The 18,645-nt window shown below is 46.3% G+C and overlaps 1 protein-coding gene across 1 annotated transcript in view; it reads left to right on the forward strand.

The window, feature by feature from the left end:
- The window catches only part of LOC120841041 (ficolin-1-like), a 46,930-nt gene extending 30,839 nt beyond the window's left edge, over nt 1–16,091 (forward strand). Inside the window, exons 3-4 of the mRNA XM_040211876.2 lie at nt 4,143–4,319; nt 15,715–16,091. Of these exons, the coding sequence (XP_040067810.1) occupies nt 4,143–4,319; nt 15,715–16,019 (482 nt within the window). The 3' untranslated portion in view covers nt 16,020–16,091. The remainder of the gene's footprint in view (nt 1–4,142; nt 4,320–15,714) is intronic.
- Nucleotides 16,092–18,645: the final 2,554 nt, after the last annotated feature.

The raw sequence follows: 18,645 nt of genomic DNA on the forward strand, positions 1-18,645 counted from the left end.
TTCGTTGGCTTGTATAACCCATTCCAGATCTTGGTCATTTTCTTGGTCGTCTTGTGTGCTGCGGCATATATCAGCAGTAGAGTTAGAGCTCAATTTATTCAACATTTCAATTTTTAAAAATTTACAGCCCAGCATGCGATCTCCACAGCCCAGGACGCGCATGTTTGTTGCTTCTGAAGGCAAACACATCACGTGCATGCCATACGCACGAACACTGAAAATGGCCCCGGCCAGAAGCCCGTGTCGAAAGGCCGTACTGTTTTTCGCATTCGTTGCGTGAACAAAGGAGAGCGTCGATAGTGATTCCATAACAACAAAGAATGTCTAAGGCGTCGCCATGGCCTCAAAAGACAATGATACGCGTGTTCGGCCGAGTTTCCAATATACATGGCTTGGAAGTAACGTCATTGCATCATTCTGGTGTTCATCTCAAGTTCTTTTTGACATGAGAAAGACATTTAGTGGTAAGTAACTAAGTAGCGCCTCCACGGTGGTAGACAAAAGGGACCGTCCGCGATCTTTTATGAGAGTACGTGGAGCTCCGTGGCGGAGAATCACCTGGTTCAGCGGGAACGCAGCAGTTTAGGGTGCTGTAGCGTTGGGAAGGACCGCTGTTTCTACGTAACATGTTAGATGGTCGATATACACAATTATCCAGTTCTGGGAAGGGTCCGAATAGGTCAACTCACACAACGACGAACGGTAAAGGAGGGGGAGCTATGGGTTCGAGAAGTCCTGGGGGAGTTGATGTGGGACACTCTCGACGCTGGCACAGCTGGAAACTCCTGACGCACTTGAATACAGCACTATACACTCCGGGCCAAAAGAACCCATGGATGACAAACTCTTGTGTAGGTTTTAGGAATCCGAGATGGCGGGCAGGGGGCTCATCTTGCAGATTTTGTAATATCTCTTGTCAGAGGTGTTGAGGTATGACAAGGAGCCAACGCTTACCCTGTGGATCATAATTTTGACAAAACAATATCCCGTCAATATAAACAATTGTTGAGCTTTGTTAGTAAAACGTCAACTTTTGGACGGATTGCTGCCTCTCAAGTGGGAGAGTATCTGAATTATTCACACGATCTGCACGCTGCTCGGAAGGCAAAGTCTCACAGGAAATAGGAGCGATTGAAGCTGTGGTATTTGTGTATAGTGCAAGTGTAGTAATGGTGTTAAAGTGCCCCTGGAAAGAAAAAAAAAGTTTTTTAACAGTGTTGTTGGGACATCCGTGTAAAAAAATTAATTATACGCAAAAGAAAACATTTTTAGAGAAATATTCACTACCCGAGACGCGATTTAGTTGCTAGTCACCTCATTTCTACTTGTTTTTCATCTCGGCATGCCGAGCGCCTGGAGGAGAAGTGGACCGGTTTCGCCTTCGCGTCGAGGTGGAAAGAGCGAATTACCATCGCATTGAGCGAATGATCACTTCGTGACGTCATGGACTTTGCGTGCAGAATTTCAAATAAATTTATCGCCGTGAATACCGCTCTAAACATTTTTTTTTTCGCGTAAAATTTGTTTAGTGCCACGCGTGTCCCAACAGACTGTTAAAAAAAAAAAAAGTTCTTTTTTTCCTTTCAGAGGCCCTTTAAGGGTAAGCGTACATCGGCAGAGGCCATCAGCGTCTTGATGTTTTTGACCACTTCTGTTGACGATATTAAAATCATACTCCTGCAGTTTTAGCGCCCACCGACCGAGGAGTCCGGTTAGGTCCTTAAGGGAAGCAAGCCAGCACAAAGAGTGGTGGTCGGTGACCACTTCAATGTGTCTTGCATAAAGCTATGGTCAGACTTTTCCAAGAGCACAAGATTGAGATTTAGACGCTTCGTAAACAACACTTTAATAATATTTTAGACAGCATTCGTAAAACATGTTTTTAGGCGAAAGGCTTACTTGTCCCGATGAGCGAAAAAGCGTCGTATAAACCGATAAATGTATATACGATTGAGCGGCTCGCTCCGCTCATCGAGCGATCTTACTTGTCCCATTGCCTTGGCGTCATCCTTACGGTCATCCTAGAAGTCGTCCTATACCTCTAGGACGACTTCACTTTTCACAATACTTAAGAAACAAGCGGCGTCGGCGGCGTTGTGCTGTGCCCGAAGGATGATCATAAAATACGTCATCAGGTAACAGCAGCGTGATGCCAAGTGAATAACTTCTGCAAACATGAAATCCAGATAGAATCCATGTAGATGTCTAGTTTTATAATCCAGATAGAGAAACGTTATACTGGGTTTTTCGGTAGGGATGGATCTCTAAAAATCGCAAAACTCGATGTGTAACATACGAGTGTTCGATTTAAAGAATGATCTACCCGTTTAACACATCTAAAGTGGAATGACTTTTAAGATCACATCTTTAAGTGCCTCAAAATATTATTTAACTCACTAACTACGTTCTGAGACACATTTGTCGGTAGGTGTGAAACCGACATTAACGTCTATACCGAGGCGTTGACTTCAAAACAGTATTTTTGGTACACACCATACTAAACCAGAAACTAACGGACGACAAGGGCGCAAACACACACGTCTCAATCTTTATGAGTGAAGCAAAGTGATGAGGTGGAAAATGTGTGTGTTTTGTCCCTTTGTCGTCCGTTCCTCGCCGGTTTAGAATCCTGTGGAACGTTAAGGAGCTCGCCTGCTTTATACATTTGGTTTCTGTTTTGCTCGTGACTTTATGTTTAAAAAAAATGTGGCCGCATCTCCACGTGGTGAATGATGTTCATTGCGGCGAAGCTGTGGTGGTGCTGATGATACTGATTTTATTGTTCATAGGTGGTGCGGAGTTCCGGATTGCGTTTCAACTTCATTATTACTGCTTAATGGTGGGTGAAATGCAGAGCCAGTGGTTCTTCTAGCGGATCAGCTTGGATCCGCTAGAAGCGGGGGGAACGCATCTCCACCGCTTAAGTCAACGGTCCATGTCAGAAAGAGAATGTGTTGTATGGATCGTGGTTATATACGCAGTTGAGCATTTGACCGCAGCGCCATCTCCTGTATAGACGTTGAGCGACTACATGCAACGTTGAAGTGTAGCGTAGTGTGCAATAAAGAAAAAAAAAGTGTAGCGTAGTGGTTAAGACGTCTGCCTCGTAAGCAAGCGGTTCCCAATTCGAGCCCCTAAACAAACGTACTTTTATTTATTTTTTTTTTTTTTATATGGGCCGATTTCGGAGGCAGTGCAATTGATGTGAGCACGGACGCCGGACAAGGCTAGACCCTAAGGAGCTTCGCCCCTAAGAAAAAAAAACTGTACCATGGAGTCAATATTACGCTACGCATATTTGTTGCTTTCGGGAGAAAAATGCGACCTGCCTGCGCACTACTCCAGCTTCCTCGCCAAAGCGGGAATAATTCGTGTCGCTCAGTAATGTCAGCACACCAACGAGACAGGCCTAGAAAATGGTATACCATCACGTATCTCCGATCCTCACTATTACCGCCATTTTGATAAACGAGTGGCGCCACATATAGACAGTTGGAGTCGTGGGTGTAACGTGACACCTTCGCGTCACGTCACGGGGTAAACTTTCCCGCGGACTTTAGTGGGCTAAATGCCCCGTGGCCCACATCACATCTGTCAGCCACGTTAACTCTCCTTTGAGAATCTCCCCCAAACCAACAAAAAGAAACAAGAATATTGCGTTAAACAGAAATCACCAGTAGTATTAATATTAATTTTGGTTCACATGTAAAACAAAACCAGTCAATAAAGATACCCTCGGGTGACGTAGCCTATCTGTGTTTATTTGCTTTGCAACTAACATTGATACTCACCATTCAAAACAAGCTCTCACAAATAAGTTTATTCTGCCAGCATTTTAGCTTGCTAATGAATACCAACAATTATCTTTATATAATTCAATGCATATTTTTCTGCTATTGAAGCATATGATTATATAGCATCGTGAAACGAAAAATGTGAGTCGCTACTCTTGTAGGTGTTTCTTGTTTCAATTTACTATCGTTAGCTTGGTTTGATCTATGGTTTTAGTCAGCGCCATGCACATTCCTGCAGCTCATGTTAGGAGTGAGGCCTCACGTCATGGAGGGTTTATGAGTCAGTCTTACCATTTGGAGAGGGTGTTCGTGTTTATTTCTAAGCGCATTTTTTTCCTTCCGTCAAAGGACTTGATAATCTTCATGCACTTACGAGTTTTCCGAACAACCAACAAGCTCTCAGAATCGAACTGACAAAAATAGGACAAAGGGAACCGACAGTATTGCTCTATCACAAATTCGTCGTCGGCTCCAAACAGGAGGGTTACAAGCTGACCGTTGCCGACTACGAGGGTCCTCATCAAGGTAGGTATCGGTTCTGCCGCAGTGCCTTTCGCAACAAATGCGAAGAATGTGGAATGGCGCGTGTTATTGAGCGCTTTGTCAGCAGGGAGCAGGACCTCTGCGGCTCTGCCGATAGAAAACCGAAAATTGAAAACAAGCCCAAACTGTTTTTGAAAGGCTGTAAATGCTTGGGGTGCTTTCTGTCTTTCTACGTGCGCTGATTTTGTGATTCTAGACGGTTGTTAGCTATTTTCTAGCTGAAACATCGTTTAAATTTGTTAATTTAGAAATTCAAATTCCCAAACCTAATTCAGAACTTCGTTATCGCAGACGCTAATGATTGTTCTGAATGTACCCTTTTAAGAAACTAGAACGAAATTAAAATCTTCTGTGTGACGTGTAGTTTCGCACGAACAATTCGGCTCATGTTCCGCGAAACACGCCGGCATGATCCACCTTTTATGAGATGGTAAAAATGATGTGCTATAACAGGGGTGGCCAGAGTGACATGGGGTTAGAGATGCAAACAAAACTATAAACGTTCTGAGAGCCGCAGGACAAAAGGAAGTAGTAATTCAAGTACACTAATTGAATTAATGTAATTTAATTACTTTCTTTTAAATTTGTAATTGCGTTTAATTACTTTGGGCTATAAGGAATTGTAATTGTAATTTAATTACTTTCTAGCTTCAGTAAGTGCAAAATTTCGGGCACAATTACAAATTACTTTTGCAAGACTGCGGCTCTGGCGGAATGCCTCTGAAAGCCTCAGTGCCCGCACCAGCGGCCTAGCTCTCGGTGACACACTCGCAGTTCCAAGTTTATTTTCTGTTGGCTTTACTTCGTATCATATTGGATTCAGCGTTTTGGAGACTGACTTCTCACCTGGGAATATTGTCACCATTGATTCAGGAGCCCCGATTCGGTTCTTACATAATTCTGAACCATCATAGTTCCAACTCAATGTAAATAAATCAATGAATCAATCAATCAATCAATCCTTTATTTCACATCAGAAACTGATGTAGGCTGCAGGGGCAAAAAGTCAAAAGTTTGACTTGACAAGGCCTCTGCAGCCTTACAATTGGCACACGGCGACATACTACACATGAAGTAATAACATTAAGTTTTCAGCTTTTAACATTAAGCAAATAAATAAATAAATAAAAAAGAACCAGAAGAACAGCATAAGATAAACACGCTGTTAAAGATAACAAAAAAATCATATACATATATATATATATACACATACACATATACATATGTATATACATACATGTATATACACGCATACATACACACACGTACATACATACGCATCATACAGACGCGCATATACACACATATATATAAGGCACATAGCATATTTAGGTACATGACAGGACAATAACATAAAACGTCTGTGTGTAAATGCGTTCCTATTAGCACGTGTGGATTATAATAACACTATTAAAATATTCTGAGAAGACTAATTGTCGTATATTTATTTGCCTGGCTAGCGAAATTGTGTCAACCTGATTTTACTTTACCGATCTGGCTCCTTCGAGCATATGAGCTAATTTAATATTATATCCCAGGCAGCACCGAGTTCTGGGCCAAAACTTGGCTTGCGTCTGGCAGTTTAGGGCACTAAAAAGCCCGAAGAAGCCAAAGTAGTGCCAAACCTGACCTCCCTTGGCAACAGTCTGGGTATCTTGGCCCTAATTCGCCAAACAAGTGCCAAACTTAGGCTTCGCTGCCGGGTAGTTCGGCTGTCGTCTGGCATCTTCGGGCCTAAATCGCCTAAAAAATGCCAGATTTAGGCTTACTGCCCGGTAGTTCGGCAGATCTTTGGCATTTTTGGGCCAAAATCGCCAAACTAATGCCAAAGTTAGGCTTCACTTTTTGATAGTTCGGCTATCACCTGGCACATTCTGGCCAAAATCGCCATGGATGTGCCAGAGTTAGGCTTACTACCTTGTAGTTCGGCAGATCTTTGGCATTTTTGGGCCAAAATCGCCAAACTAATGCCAAAGTTAGGCTTCACTTTTTGATAGTTCGGCTATCACCTGGCACATTTGGGCCAAAATCGCCACAGATGTGCCAGAGTTAGGCTTACTACCTTGTAGTTCGGCAGAGTTTTGGCATTTTTGGGCCAAAATCGCCGAACTAATGCCAAAGTTAGGCTTCACTTTTTGACAGTTCGGCTGTCACCTGGCACATTCGGGCCAAAATCGCCAGAGATGTGCCAGAGTTAGGCTTACTACCTTGTAGTTCGGAAGAGCTTTGGCATTTTCGGGCCAAAATCGCCAAACTTATGCCAAAGTTAGGCTTCACTTTTTCACAGTTTGGCCGTCACCCGGCACACTCGGGCCAAAATCGCCACAGATGTGCCAGAGTTACGCTTACTACCTTGTAGTTCGGTTGAGATCCGGCATCTTTGGGCCCAAGTAGCCAAACGAGCGCCCAAGTTAGGCTTCGCTTCCCGATAGTTTGCCTGTGATCTGGCAGCTGCGGGCCAAAGTTGCCAAAAAAGTGCCAGAACTAGGCTTACTGCCTTGGAGTTCGGCTGACGAATTATTTGATGTATGCGGGTGGTCTTCATCTTAATTAAATAGAAATCAAGTTTTATTCGGCTGGCAACTTTATGTTATTTCGGGTGTCTCTTGATTTCTGCAGTCCAAAGGTTGGCTGAATGTTTTGACGCGGCTGGAGCAGGCTTTGCAAACGCAAATAAATTGTGCCAGAGGTTGCACTCGCGCGTAGGTACACAAGCCAATATCGGAGCGCGCCATGAGACTGGTTCGACATTATGGCGCGTTCACACCGGCGATCCGATCTAGTCGCGCCATAACTTTCATCGCAAAAGCGACCATCGCGGGCAAAAAGTGACGGGTTTCGAGCAGTCGCTTGCTCACCCGACTTTTTACGATGCACTCTAGTCGCGGAGAGGCCCAGCCAACCAACGGCGTTCGGAGCGAGAGTTTTTGAGAAGCGACTCGCCAACGAAGGCGTTGGACTCGCTCATCGCGCACGCCAAATTGACCAACTAATTACTTTTATTTTTTTTTTTTTTTTTGCGATGCGATTTAGTTGGATCGCGCGACTGCTTACATCCCCGGTGTGAATCCGCCTTTACAGAAAGTGCTGTCAATTGAGCTAACACTGGACAAGACGGATGTGCGCACGTTTCCACAAGAGATATCATTATTAGGCGGCGCATTGCAAAAGCGAGCGTGGCTCAGTGCGTGTCTGTCTTGCATTGTGATTGAGCACTGTCAAATCCTAGCGACAACAAAGAGCGGAAACGACCGGGGCTCCGTGGCGCGGCTCCCGCATCACACTTGGGGAATGAAAATAAAATCCTGGAAATTGTACTATTTTAGCGTGTTGATACTTTTTAAACATTAAAAGTGGAGACACAAAAGGGACGATCAGACAGGACAATCTGAGCTTTAAAGGCCGCTGTACAAACGGGACGTTCTACAGAGAAGAACCTTCTCTCCCGAAGCTAGGGGACGGGGAGGGAAAGGGCCATCGTTGGGTGGAAAGAGCGTCTAGAGAATGGGATTAGCCTCGGGGCGAGCCATCCTCTCGAGAGGGAGTGGGGACGGAAGAAAGCTGCCGTGGGGGTTGCGGCTAAAAGGTGGAAGAAAGTTAAGCTTGTCAAACGGCGACCTCGGATCCGAGGACGGGCACGTTAGAGAATTTGAAAAAAGCTGCTTGATTAGCCCGACGACCCAGTGCGGTCTACTGGTTCTAGAAGGTGACTCAGATGAAGAAAACTCGTTTTGCTCGAAAACTCTAAAAGCATTCTGGACGTGAACTCTTGCCACAAATAAAAATAACACATGCATGAAAAACTACGAAGGCAACTAAGCTTTCTCCTATGATGGGAGAATGCGTGAGCATTACAGGCAGAGTTATGTTGGCGCAACTTGCAATAAAGAAAGACAAAAAAAGTTATGTTGGCGCGACGGACAGCGCGCTAGTTTCACGATCAAGCGGGCTTAGCTTTGAAACCGGGCTTGTTTTTTTTCTTGTTTTCCTTTTTTTATTTAGTTTATTTTTTTTATTTTCTTTTTGTTTGGTCACGTAACAAAAAAAATCACATGAACAGAATTTTTTTTTTTTGGCCACGTCACCAGATTTTTTTCTTATTTCTCCTTTCCTTCAGTCTTTCTTTTTTTTTTCCTTTTTTTCGGTTTACGCTTTTTATCGCAAAACTCTTTGCACCTATTTCGCGTTAAATTTGCGTTAGCCAAATCATTTTTTTTTATGGCAGAGAATTCTGCCGTACGTACCCTATGTTACTATTACCAACCCTGGCTTGCAATTTCTGCTATCTAAAGGACTGGACTATGCCCTTGCTCCACGGTACGTTCCAAAACGTGACTTCATAATTGAAATTGAAGAGAAACTCAGACATGTGCACGATGTCACAGGGGTAAATTTCGCGAGAAGCCGCGTTGTCAGTGTTTCGAACAATGTGAAACCGGCCGGGTCAAATTTAGATCAACAAGAACGCATTGCTCTTAATCAGTTGAAGTCAGACAGCTCGATCACGATTTTAAAGGCCGACAAAGGAAAAGGAACCGTTGTGCTTGATAGGGATGACTACCTGAAGAAGATGTATGAAGTTATAAATGACAGTCGCTATTTCGTGAGGCTATCAAGAGATCCCGCCGCTAAGTCCGAAAGAGAGTTAGCTGACCACCTTCGAGAGCTGAAAAAGAAAGGACGCATCAGTGATGACCTATACCGTCATCTCTTCTCCTTTGACGCCGCGACACCCAAGATGTATGAACTCCCCAAAATTCACAAACCGGGTTGCCCCCTACGCCCGATTGTATATATTATTGATTCATCCACTTACAGCCTTTCCAAATATCTGGTAATGATTCTGAGCCCTCTTACGGGAAACAATAAGTTTAGCGTCCGGAATTCCCGTGACTTTGTTTAACTTATACGCGCTCAGACCATGCTACCGCACGAGGCTATGGTATCCTTTGATGTGATTTCATTATTTACGAATGTCCCCAACGCCCTGGCGGTTGATGTCGCCCGTGACCGGTTGCTGGGAGACCAGTCGTTGTCCACTCGCACAACCCTCCTTGTTGATGACGTTATACTCCTTTTTTGCGTTTTTGTGTCAACCAGTGTAATTTTAGTTTTAATGAGGACATATATCATCAGGTCAGCGGATGCCCTATGGCATCCCCCTCAAACCCCTCAATTCAGTTCACCTGCGAACATGAAACCGATAGTACCTTGCCGTTTTTATATGTACGTGTCCATAGAACTAGTGAATCTTTCTTTAAGATGGAGACATCCGTATATGGTAAACCATGTGACAGACAAAACTTTCTTGACTACCACTCTCATCACCCGTCTAACTCAACACTTAGCGATCAAGAACTTAGCCATGGGCGGGAGGCTTTGAAGAAACGTAACTACCCCGACCGGTTTATCAATCGCGTTAAGAAACAAATGTCCCGTCGGCGCCCGGATCGAGCCGAACGAACACGTGACGTCGTGTGCATCCCGTACGTTAAGGGGATTTCGGAGGCATTGGGACGCGCCCTTAGGCCGTTGGGGGTACGAACTGTATACAAACCCTACAGAACAATTGCCAATGTTATCTCCAAGCCAAAAGACCCGACCCCACCAGAGGCAGAAAGGGTCGTGATCTACCAGGTGCAGTGCAAGGAATGTGACGCTACCTACATTGGAGAGACGGAACGAAAAAGAAAAACAAGACTAAAAGAACACGCACGGGATGTCGCCAATTCCACGAACGCCACCCGCTTCAAGTCCGAACTCGTCGACCATGCATGGACGTCAGGACACCAATTTGACTTTGACAAGGCGAGGGATAAAAGGTGGGGACTGAGGAAGCTGCTGGAATCTTGGTTCATCCAGAACGACAAACGCGGAAGTGATTCATCGCTGGTAAACAAGAACCGTGGCCCCCTGCCGGACGTGTACACAAACTTTATGCCTAAATAGCCGAATTTTTTTGTGCGACTCTCACTCGCTCTGCGCTCTACTGAAGATGCCTCCCGCATGGGAGGCGAAACGTTTAATAAAATTGTTATTTTTGTGATGTCAAGCCGTTTTTGTTATTACATTTATCATGTCTTCGCCCGGCTTCTGGAGTATATTTGCGCTCCTAATTTCACCGGTACGACAGCCATGGGAGGCCACTGCGAGCGAGTGGGGACAGAAATAATTGAGGCTTATCGGATGGCGACAAGCCCGAAAAACATAACCACCCCGTCCATTTCGCTCTCAAGAAAGGAGATTATCTTTCTGAGGCCCTCAATGGAAGCCGAACGCTGACAGACTAGGCAAGGCGACAAGGTCACCGGAGAAGCGGCCTTTCCTTTTATGCGTTGTTGATTCCCCTTCGACCTCGCCTTTTGCAAATCCTCCCCACCTGCTTTTGTGTCTTCGTGTGGCTGTCAGCGAGCGCGACAGCCGCTTTAAGCAAATCAAAAGGGTGAAGCGAAACGCGTGACCCAGCGTGACCTCTCTATGTAGGACGCGTAGGACAAAAACGTTTCGACGAAAATTTTTCACGTGACTTTCTCTGTCACGCTGATGGGATCTCTGGGGCTGTCGTTTTCGCCGTTTGCCTAGTTATAGAAATAAGCGGGCCACGTAGGTCCGGTTTTCGAACTGCGCTCTTCAGTGTTCTGTTGCTTTCGTGCGCTGCAGACGCGGCTGTGTTTTTTTCTTCGTAAACGGTCGGAATACGTCCATGCCAATTTTTCGGTAACAGCCATTTTTTGCACCGGAGTTCGTGGAATACTTGTGATGTGTTTGTTGGACACGCTTCGACAAAAACTGCTCTTCGCCGACGACGAGACGTCAGTCCTCGAATCCTCGAATATGTTTGTGGGGTGCCTGAGTTGGATTATGCATCTATCAAGGATTACATGATATCGCTCTTTTATTAGTAAGTGCACTCAAGCATGATTCTGATAGTCGTCCTGCTTTCCTCTCAATCTCCGCGGTTTTTGTGTGATGAGTTTTGCTTGGCATGAGGACAGTGCTAATTGTATTTTATAATTTGCTTTTCGTTCTACAGAGAAGTGTGACCTTTGTAAATATGTTGAAAATACATTGCGTGCAAAGATAGTTGTTTAATAAACTTCTGGGCGCGATCGAAAAAAAATTGTTTGTCCGTATAAGTGATTGGATATGCAACAAATGACATGCAACGTACACATACTTGCACGACGTTCGGCCAATACGAAGCAGACGCATCGTAGAGTTTTCGCACAATATTGCGCGAACGCTAGGCCGGGGCGAAACAGCTGTACGGCAATACCCGTCGGGTATCAAACGGTGGTACAAAACTGGACAGTTGAGCAATATTGGAACCGACTTTCGGCCGGCACTGGCACGATACTGCAAAGTATTGCCGTGCTGCTTGGGAACGGAGGTGATGACATCTTACCATCGTGTTTCCAACGCTTGTTTAATTTATTTCTCTTCTGGGACGCGTGAAAGAGCACTTCTGTGACACACCAGAGATATTCGAAACTTGGGCTGGCCTCTCGGCTTTCTTTGCCACTTTTGGCACTTATTTGGCACTTCAGTGGGTGGCCAGAGAAAAGCCAAACTTCGGCATGCCCCGAATCGACAAATTAAGATTTACTGCGGCAGTTATGGCTCAAGTCTGGCACTTACTTTGGCGCTCCTCTGGCGGACCAGAGAAACGCCAAACCTTGGCACGTCCCAAATACCGAAATTAGGCGTTGCTCTGGCAGCTATGGCTGAAGTATGGCACCAACTTTGGCGCTCCTCTGGCGGACACGAGAAAAGCCAAACTTTGGCACGTCCCAAATACCGAAATTAGGCGTTACTCTGGCAGCTATGGCTGAAGTATGGCACCAACTTTGGCGCTCCTCTGGCGGACCCGAGAAAAGCCAAACTTTGGCACGTCCCAAATACCGAAATTAGGCGTTACTCTGGCAGCTATGGCTGAAGTATGGCACCAACTTTGGCGCTCCTCTGGCGGACCCGAGAAAAGCCAAACTTTGGCACGTCCCAAATACCGAAATTAGGCGTTACTCTGGCAGCTATGGCTCAAGTCTGGCACCAACTTTGGCGCTCCTCTGGCGGACCAGAGAAACGCCAAACCTTGGCACGTCCCAAATACCGAAATTAGGCGTTACTCTGGCAGCTATGGCTGAAGTATGGCACCAACTTTGGCGCTCCTCTGGCGGACCCGAGAAAAGCCAAACTTTGGCACGTCCCAAATACCGAAATTAGGCGTTAGTCTGGCAGCTATGGCTCAAGTCTGGCACCAACTTTGGCGCTCCTCTGGCGGACCCGAGAAAAGCCAAACTTTGGCACGTCCCAAATACCGAAATTAGGCGTTACTCTGGCAGCTATGGCTGAAGTATGGCACCAACTTTGGCGCTCCTCTGGCGGACCCGAGAAAAGCCAAACTTTGGCACGTCCCAAATACCGAAATTAGGCGTTACTCTGGCAGCTATGGCTCAAGTCTGGCACCAACTTTGGCGCTCCTCTGGCGGACCAGAGAAACGCCAAACCTTGGCACGTCCCAAATACCGAAATTAGGCGTTACTCTGGCAGCTATGGCTGAAGTATGGCACCAACTTTGGCGCTCCTCTGGCGGACCCGAGAAAAGCCAAACTTTGGCACGTCCCAAATACCGAAATTAGGCGTTACTCTGGCAGCTATGGCTGAAGTATGGCACCAACTTTGGCGCTCCTCTGGCGGACCCGAGAAAAGCCAAACTTTGGCACGTCCCAAATACCGAAATTAGGCGTTACTCTGGCAGCTATGGCTGAAGTATGGCACCAACTTTGGCGCTCCTCTGGCGGACCCGAGAAAAGCCAAACTTTGGCACGTCCCAAATACCGAAATTAGGCGTTACTCTGGCAGCTATGGCTCAAGTCTGGCACCAACTTTGGCGCTCCTCTGGCGGACCAGAGAAACGCCAAACCTTGGCACGTCCCAAATACCGAAATTAGGCGTTACTCTGGCAGCTATGGCTGAAGAATGGCACCAACTTTGGCGCTCCTCTGGCGGACCCGAGAAAAGCCAAACTTTGGCACGTCCCAAATACCGAAATTAGGCGTTACTCTGGCAGCTATGGCTGAAGTATGGCACCAACTTTGGCGCTCCTCTGGCGGACCCGAGAAAAGCCAAACTTTGGCACGTCCCAAATACCGAAATTAGGCGTTACTCTGGCAGCTATGGCTGAAGTATGGCACCAACTTTGGCGCTCCTCTGGCGGACCCGAGAAAAGCCAAACTTTGGCACGTCCCAAATACCGAAATTAGGCGTTACTCTGGCAGCTATGGCTCAAGTATGGCACCAACTTTGGCGCTCCTCTGGCGGACCAGAGAAACGCCAAACCTTGGCACGTCCCAAATACCGAAATTAGGCGTTACTCTGGCAGCTATGGCTGAAGTATGGCACCAACTTTGGCGCTCCTCTGGCGGACCCGAGAAAAGCCAAACTTTGGCACGTCCCAAATACCGAAATTAGGCGTTACTCTGGCAGCTATGGCTCAAGTCTGGCACCAACTTTGGCGCTCCTCTGGCGGACCAGAGAAACGCCAAACCTTGGCACGTCCCAAATACCGAAATTAGGCGTTGCTCTGGCAGTTCTGGCTGAAGTATGGCACCAACTTTGGCGCTCCTCTGGCGGACCAGAGAAACGCCAAACCTTGGCATACCCCGCATTCCCAGATTAGGATTTACTATGGCAGTTATGGCTCAAGTATGGCACCAACTTTGGCACTCCTCTGGCGTACCAGAGAAGAGCCAAACTTTGGCATGCCCTAGTATCGCCCAACTAAGGCTATAGTTAGGCACCGTACTTTGGCACTGATGAGTGCCATGGTGCAAAAACCTAACTGCGCCAAAGTTGGGCCCTTATGTTTGCCAGACCTTTGCCCAAGTTGGGCATTCCTCTGGCGTGCTACCTGGGATTTCTTGAAAATAAAAGAATGTAAGACTTCATTGCCCCAGACTGTCCAGTAGTATTAATAATTTAACATAATTCACACGAGTAACGTACAATACATGACATTTACACAGCGATGCCTAAGCCTCCTCCTAAGTGGGGCAAGCAAAGAACAAATGCGTTGCATTCTTAACTACTCGCTTAAAGTCATATGGCCCAAGTCGAATCGCTCTCATAGATAAGTAATTGTATTACATTTTAAAAGTAATTTGTAGTCGTAATGAATTACTTTCACTTACTAGTAATTGTAATTGTAATTAAACTACTTTTAAAACAAAGTAATTGTAAATGTAATTAAATTACATTTTGAGAGTAATTTACCCATGTATGGGGCATCTTTATGCCGAAAAGCAATATGGTTTTATGTACGTTGTCTAGTACAAGACTGCCAAGACTATGAGCTTTTTTATTTTTTTTTATTGTAGATTATTGTTTTGTCTTGGTGACACGGGAGGAGAAAGGGGGCAGACTTACCAAGGAGCCGTGAGCCGCACTTGGACCCGTGAACAGCCGCACGCGGCTCGAGAGCCGCGGTTTGGCCCTTTGCTATCATGTTGACTTTTGACTGCTGTTTCTTACCAGGTTTTGTTTACCATTCAGTTCAACTGCATACATCCGTAGTGACTGGTACAGCTGAAGCCCCAGCACGATTCCGGACATTAATTATTGACACTTTAAGTGGGTTGTCGAACTAGTCAGACTAAATGCATTTTCGGAAAACCCAGGCTTTAGTCTTCCCAACTTGCTATTTATTATCTCTCCATTCAGATTAGCAATTGAGAAAGCAGCAAATGAAGGTTCTGCCAAAATCAACATTCAAATTTTCCCGCGTTCTCCAGCAGTGTGATGTCACACGCTGTATAACTTGGAAGTCGAGCAGACAGTTTAAAACGACACTGTACTTTAAGCGTTTTTTTTTTTTTGGCGTGAGCTAGCTTAGAATTTATTGCACGCCACCAAACAAGTACAAACTGTGCTGTCCCCATATAGTAATCCTATATAGGAATCAATAAATGGATTGAAGAATGATAACGGCCGTACCTTTGTAGCGGGCGGTAGCTTGCTCCACTTAGCGTCACGTTTTTGGCGTCGCGTTTTCAGTGTTGTCAATGTTACCATGGAGCCTTTCGGACCAGATTTTAAAATGCATTAACTTCAGAAAAAAAGTACTGTGATTTGTAATTTAAGTTACTAGTTCAGTTGTGTCAATCAATGCGTCTAAACAATTTGTATGCAAATCAGTTTGGAAGTAACGAAAATCATTTTGTGTTCACTGACGCAGTAAAATGATTCTAGATGTTTGCCTATAACAGAACATATTATATCACAGAACATAATATTTTATATTTGCTGCTTGTTAGAATATCATAATGCAAGAGCCGTCAACACCCTCGCTTGGCTGACACTGGTGTTTTGGCATGCACAGATTACGACGCGTTGTCCTACCACAACGGACAGAAGTTCACCGTCAAGAAGAGCATGACGCAGCCACCCGACGGAGACAGATGCTCCGCAAGACTAAGTGGTGGCTGGTGGTTCAAGGATTGCAACGAGGCAAATCTTAACGGACGTAAATTCACCTACACTTCGCCAACAAAGGCCCTCGGTATTACCTGGCACATCAAAGGCCAAGAAGAATCCTACTATTATCCCTACGACAGTGTGGAGATGAAGATCAGGGACTACGACTATGGTTTCTGCACGGGCGCTTTTAGATCCAAACGTATCTAATTTCTAATTTCTGCTTCGGTGCAAAAAAAAAAAAAGCACTAAATTGAGCGGAAGTTGCCATTTACGATATGCTCCGTTAATTTCTCGCTTTTTGACTTTTTTTCTGCAAGCTTTGGAAATAAAATATCACTGCTAGAGAAAACAGCATGAATTGTCTTGGCTCTCCCGGCTACCGCCAACGTCCAACGCTAAAGCGGCGGTCCCACTGCTTATGCATTTTACAAAAGAGACGCTGCAAACACTGTCTGAGGCCTTCCTTGTAGATGAGGGTCCCGTCACACTGGTCATATCAAAACCCATTTTAGACATGTTAAAAGCATACATATGCACGAAGCACACACGCTTGAAACCTGATTGAGGCGTGAAAGTAGTGAAATCATGACTGCAGCCCGTGTCGTTTCTATGACGTACGAGCAGTGTGTGAGCGGCTTAAATTCACCAACTGCGCACCATTAGCGCCGACTAAAGCGCGGACCACATGGCGCGTTTTTCTGCACGCGAAAACGCGACGCGCTATGAACGCTCGCGCGGAAGCTGGCGCGGCACCAAGCACCGCCGGCCGCGCGTTATCAGCGTTGCCAGATAACAGAATTCTCAACACGCGATGTAAATCTTGACGCAAATATTAAAAATGAGAACTAAAGGAACAAATAAGTAAATAAAACTGGTTTGTGTGTCAAAAGACACACCTTTTAATTTTATATGGGAAATAAAAATGCTTTTGAACACTTCGAAATGGGCTGAATACGAAAGAGCGTACTGTGCAGGATCACGTGATAGTTCGACCGACCCTCATTGGGCGAGACCCGCTTCGACGCCTCGGCACGCGCGTCTTGTTCTGGGTCGGCTGGAAACCAACGCTCCCGCGAAAACGCGCGCCCGCGCGCAGGAAATGACGTCAGTTTTACACTGACGCGCCTGAGTCGCGAGCAACGAGGTAGAGGGGCTTAGAGCGATAAACCGGGGTTCCGGTCTGCACTCGAAAGTGACCCCCATAAGGCGGCTGCCATTGTACGCAAATTGGACCACACGTCACATGACCAAACCAAATACGTGACGTCACAGGAAAGATGGCAGCGCCCTTGCAGCGGCTGGCCCCAGCTGGGCCGGAGCTTGTCGGATGCTTTTTTGGTTGTCGTTCGTCTCGGCGAGTTGATTTCAGACGCGGAAGCCGTCATATGAGGCCAGTCGAAAGCGAGTTCAGAGTTCAGCGTGGTGTTTGACGTAGGTATAACGTGAAAATACGGAGAAACGGTGTGCATTTCGCTGGTGACCGTCTGCATTTCGCTGGTGACCGACCGGGATATTGCCACGGAAGAGACAATCTGACCTACGTTGCTCGGACCTCGGATTGATTCGGATACCGCTAGGATAAAATTTAAGGCGACGTTTCTGTGCTCTCATTGACCATCGCAATCTTCGAGGTTTGCAGTGAAGCGTGGGCAATATATTTGGATACACAGTTTAACGACGGAAATTGCATGAGTCGTGCTTGGCGGTGTGCAATCGCGGTGCAGCTTCGGTCAAATGACCGAGGGCTCACTTCGGTTGTGCGGCGCACCGGAAGGCTGCCTTGAAGCTGGTAGTTCCCGTGCCGTGCTGAATGATGCTGTGCTGCTTACAAATTGTTCCGGCGTAGAAGTGCACTTTCACGGAGCACAGGTGTGCGGCGCACCGAAGAGCTGCCTTCAAGCTGGTAGTTCCTGTGCCATGCTTTAGGTGATGCTGTGCTGCTTCCGAAATTGTTCCGGCGTAGACGTGCACTTTCACAGAGCACAGGTGTTGCAGTTGGTATTGATCCCGCTGGTCTGTCGCACGTTTCGTCAACACAAACGTTTATCCACACTCGTTACGCGAATTACAAGCTGTCCGGACATTTCATCGAGCGTGTTACGTACCCAGCTCACGCCGCTTTGTGGCAACAGTCTGCAATGGCTCATTGCCAGAAAAGTGGTCCCACATCCATTTCAGTTCAGTACGTCCACGGCAGTCGCCAAACCCCGAAGGAGAGGATTTATTCGGACAAAATGCCACTAAAGCAATGCAGCTTCTTCAGTGTTCAGGATAGATTCTCTTCTGCGAGTTTTGTTATACTGTCACGGATCCTTGTTCCAGTACTCTCTTCTATCAATATTCACTATTTTGGGACACTGCAGGTCATGCTCAGCTCTAATCGTATGTTCAGGTGGAGGTGCTGGGCACTTTACCCATAGCCCTTCACTCTGTGTGAACCCGGCGGCTGTTCAGCCGAGTTACCCGATAATGGGACACGGCTGGCGGACTATCCTGCGTCTTATGCCCCTGTCGAGCCATAAGCAAAGTCCTGACCCGAGCCTGGCAGAACAACCGCAAGACGACCGAGTACCACAAGGAGTAACCTCGGAAATACACCACGAAGCACCTGAAATCCGAGCCAGTTGCTGCTACCAGGAAAAACCACCGGAATTCGGTCTCCTGTCAGAAAATCCGAAGCTGACTAAGCCAACAATGACAAGCCTGTAGCAGCAAACCGTGTCCCCTCCCACCATTGTTTGCATGCCCGTCGCAAATCCCACTCCGACGCTTTTTCACGCAAGCTGTATGAAGACGTCAAGGACTGGATTGAACAATATGACAGTGTCGCCCG

This window comes from Ixodes scapularis, unplaced genomic scaffold, assembly GCF_016920785.2.
Source record: "Ixodes scapularis isolate PalLabHiFi unplaced genomic scaffold, ASM1692078v2 PGA_scaffold13__105_contigs__length_92229423, whole genome shotgun sequence".
Classification (NCBI taxonomy): Eukaryota; Metazoa; Arthropoda; class Arachnida; order Ixodida; family Ixodidae; genus Ixodes; species Ixodes scapularis.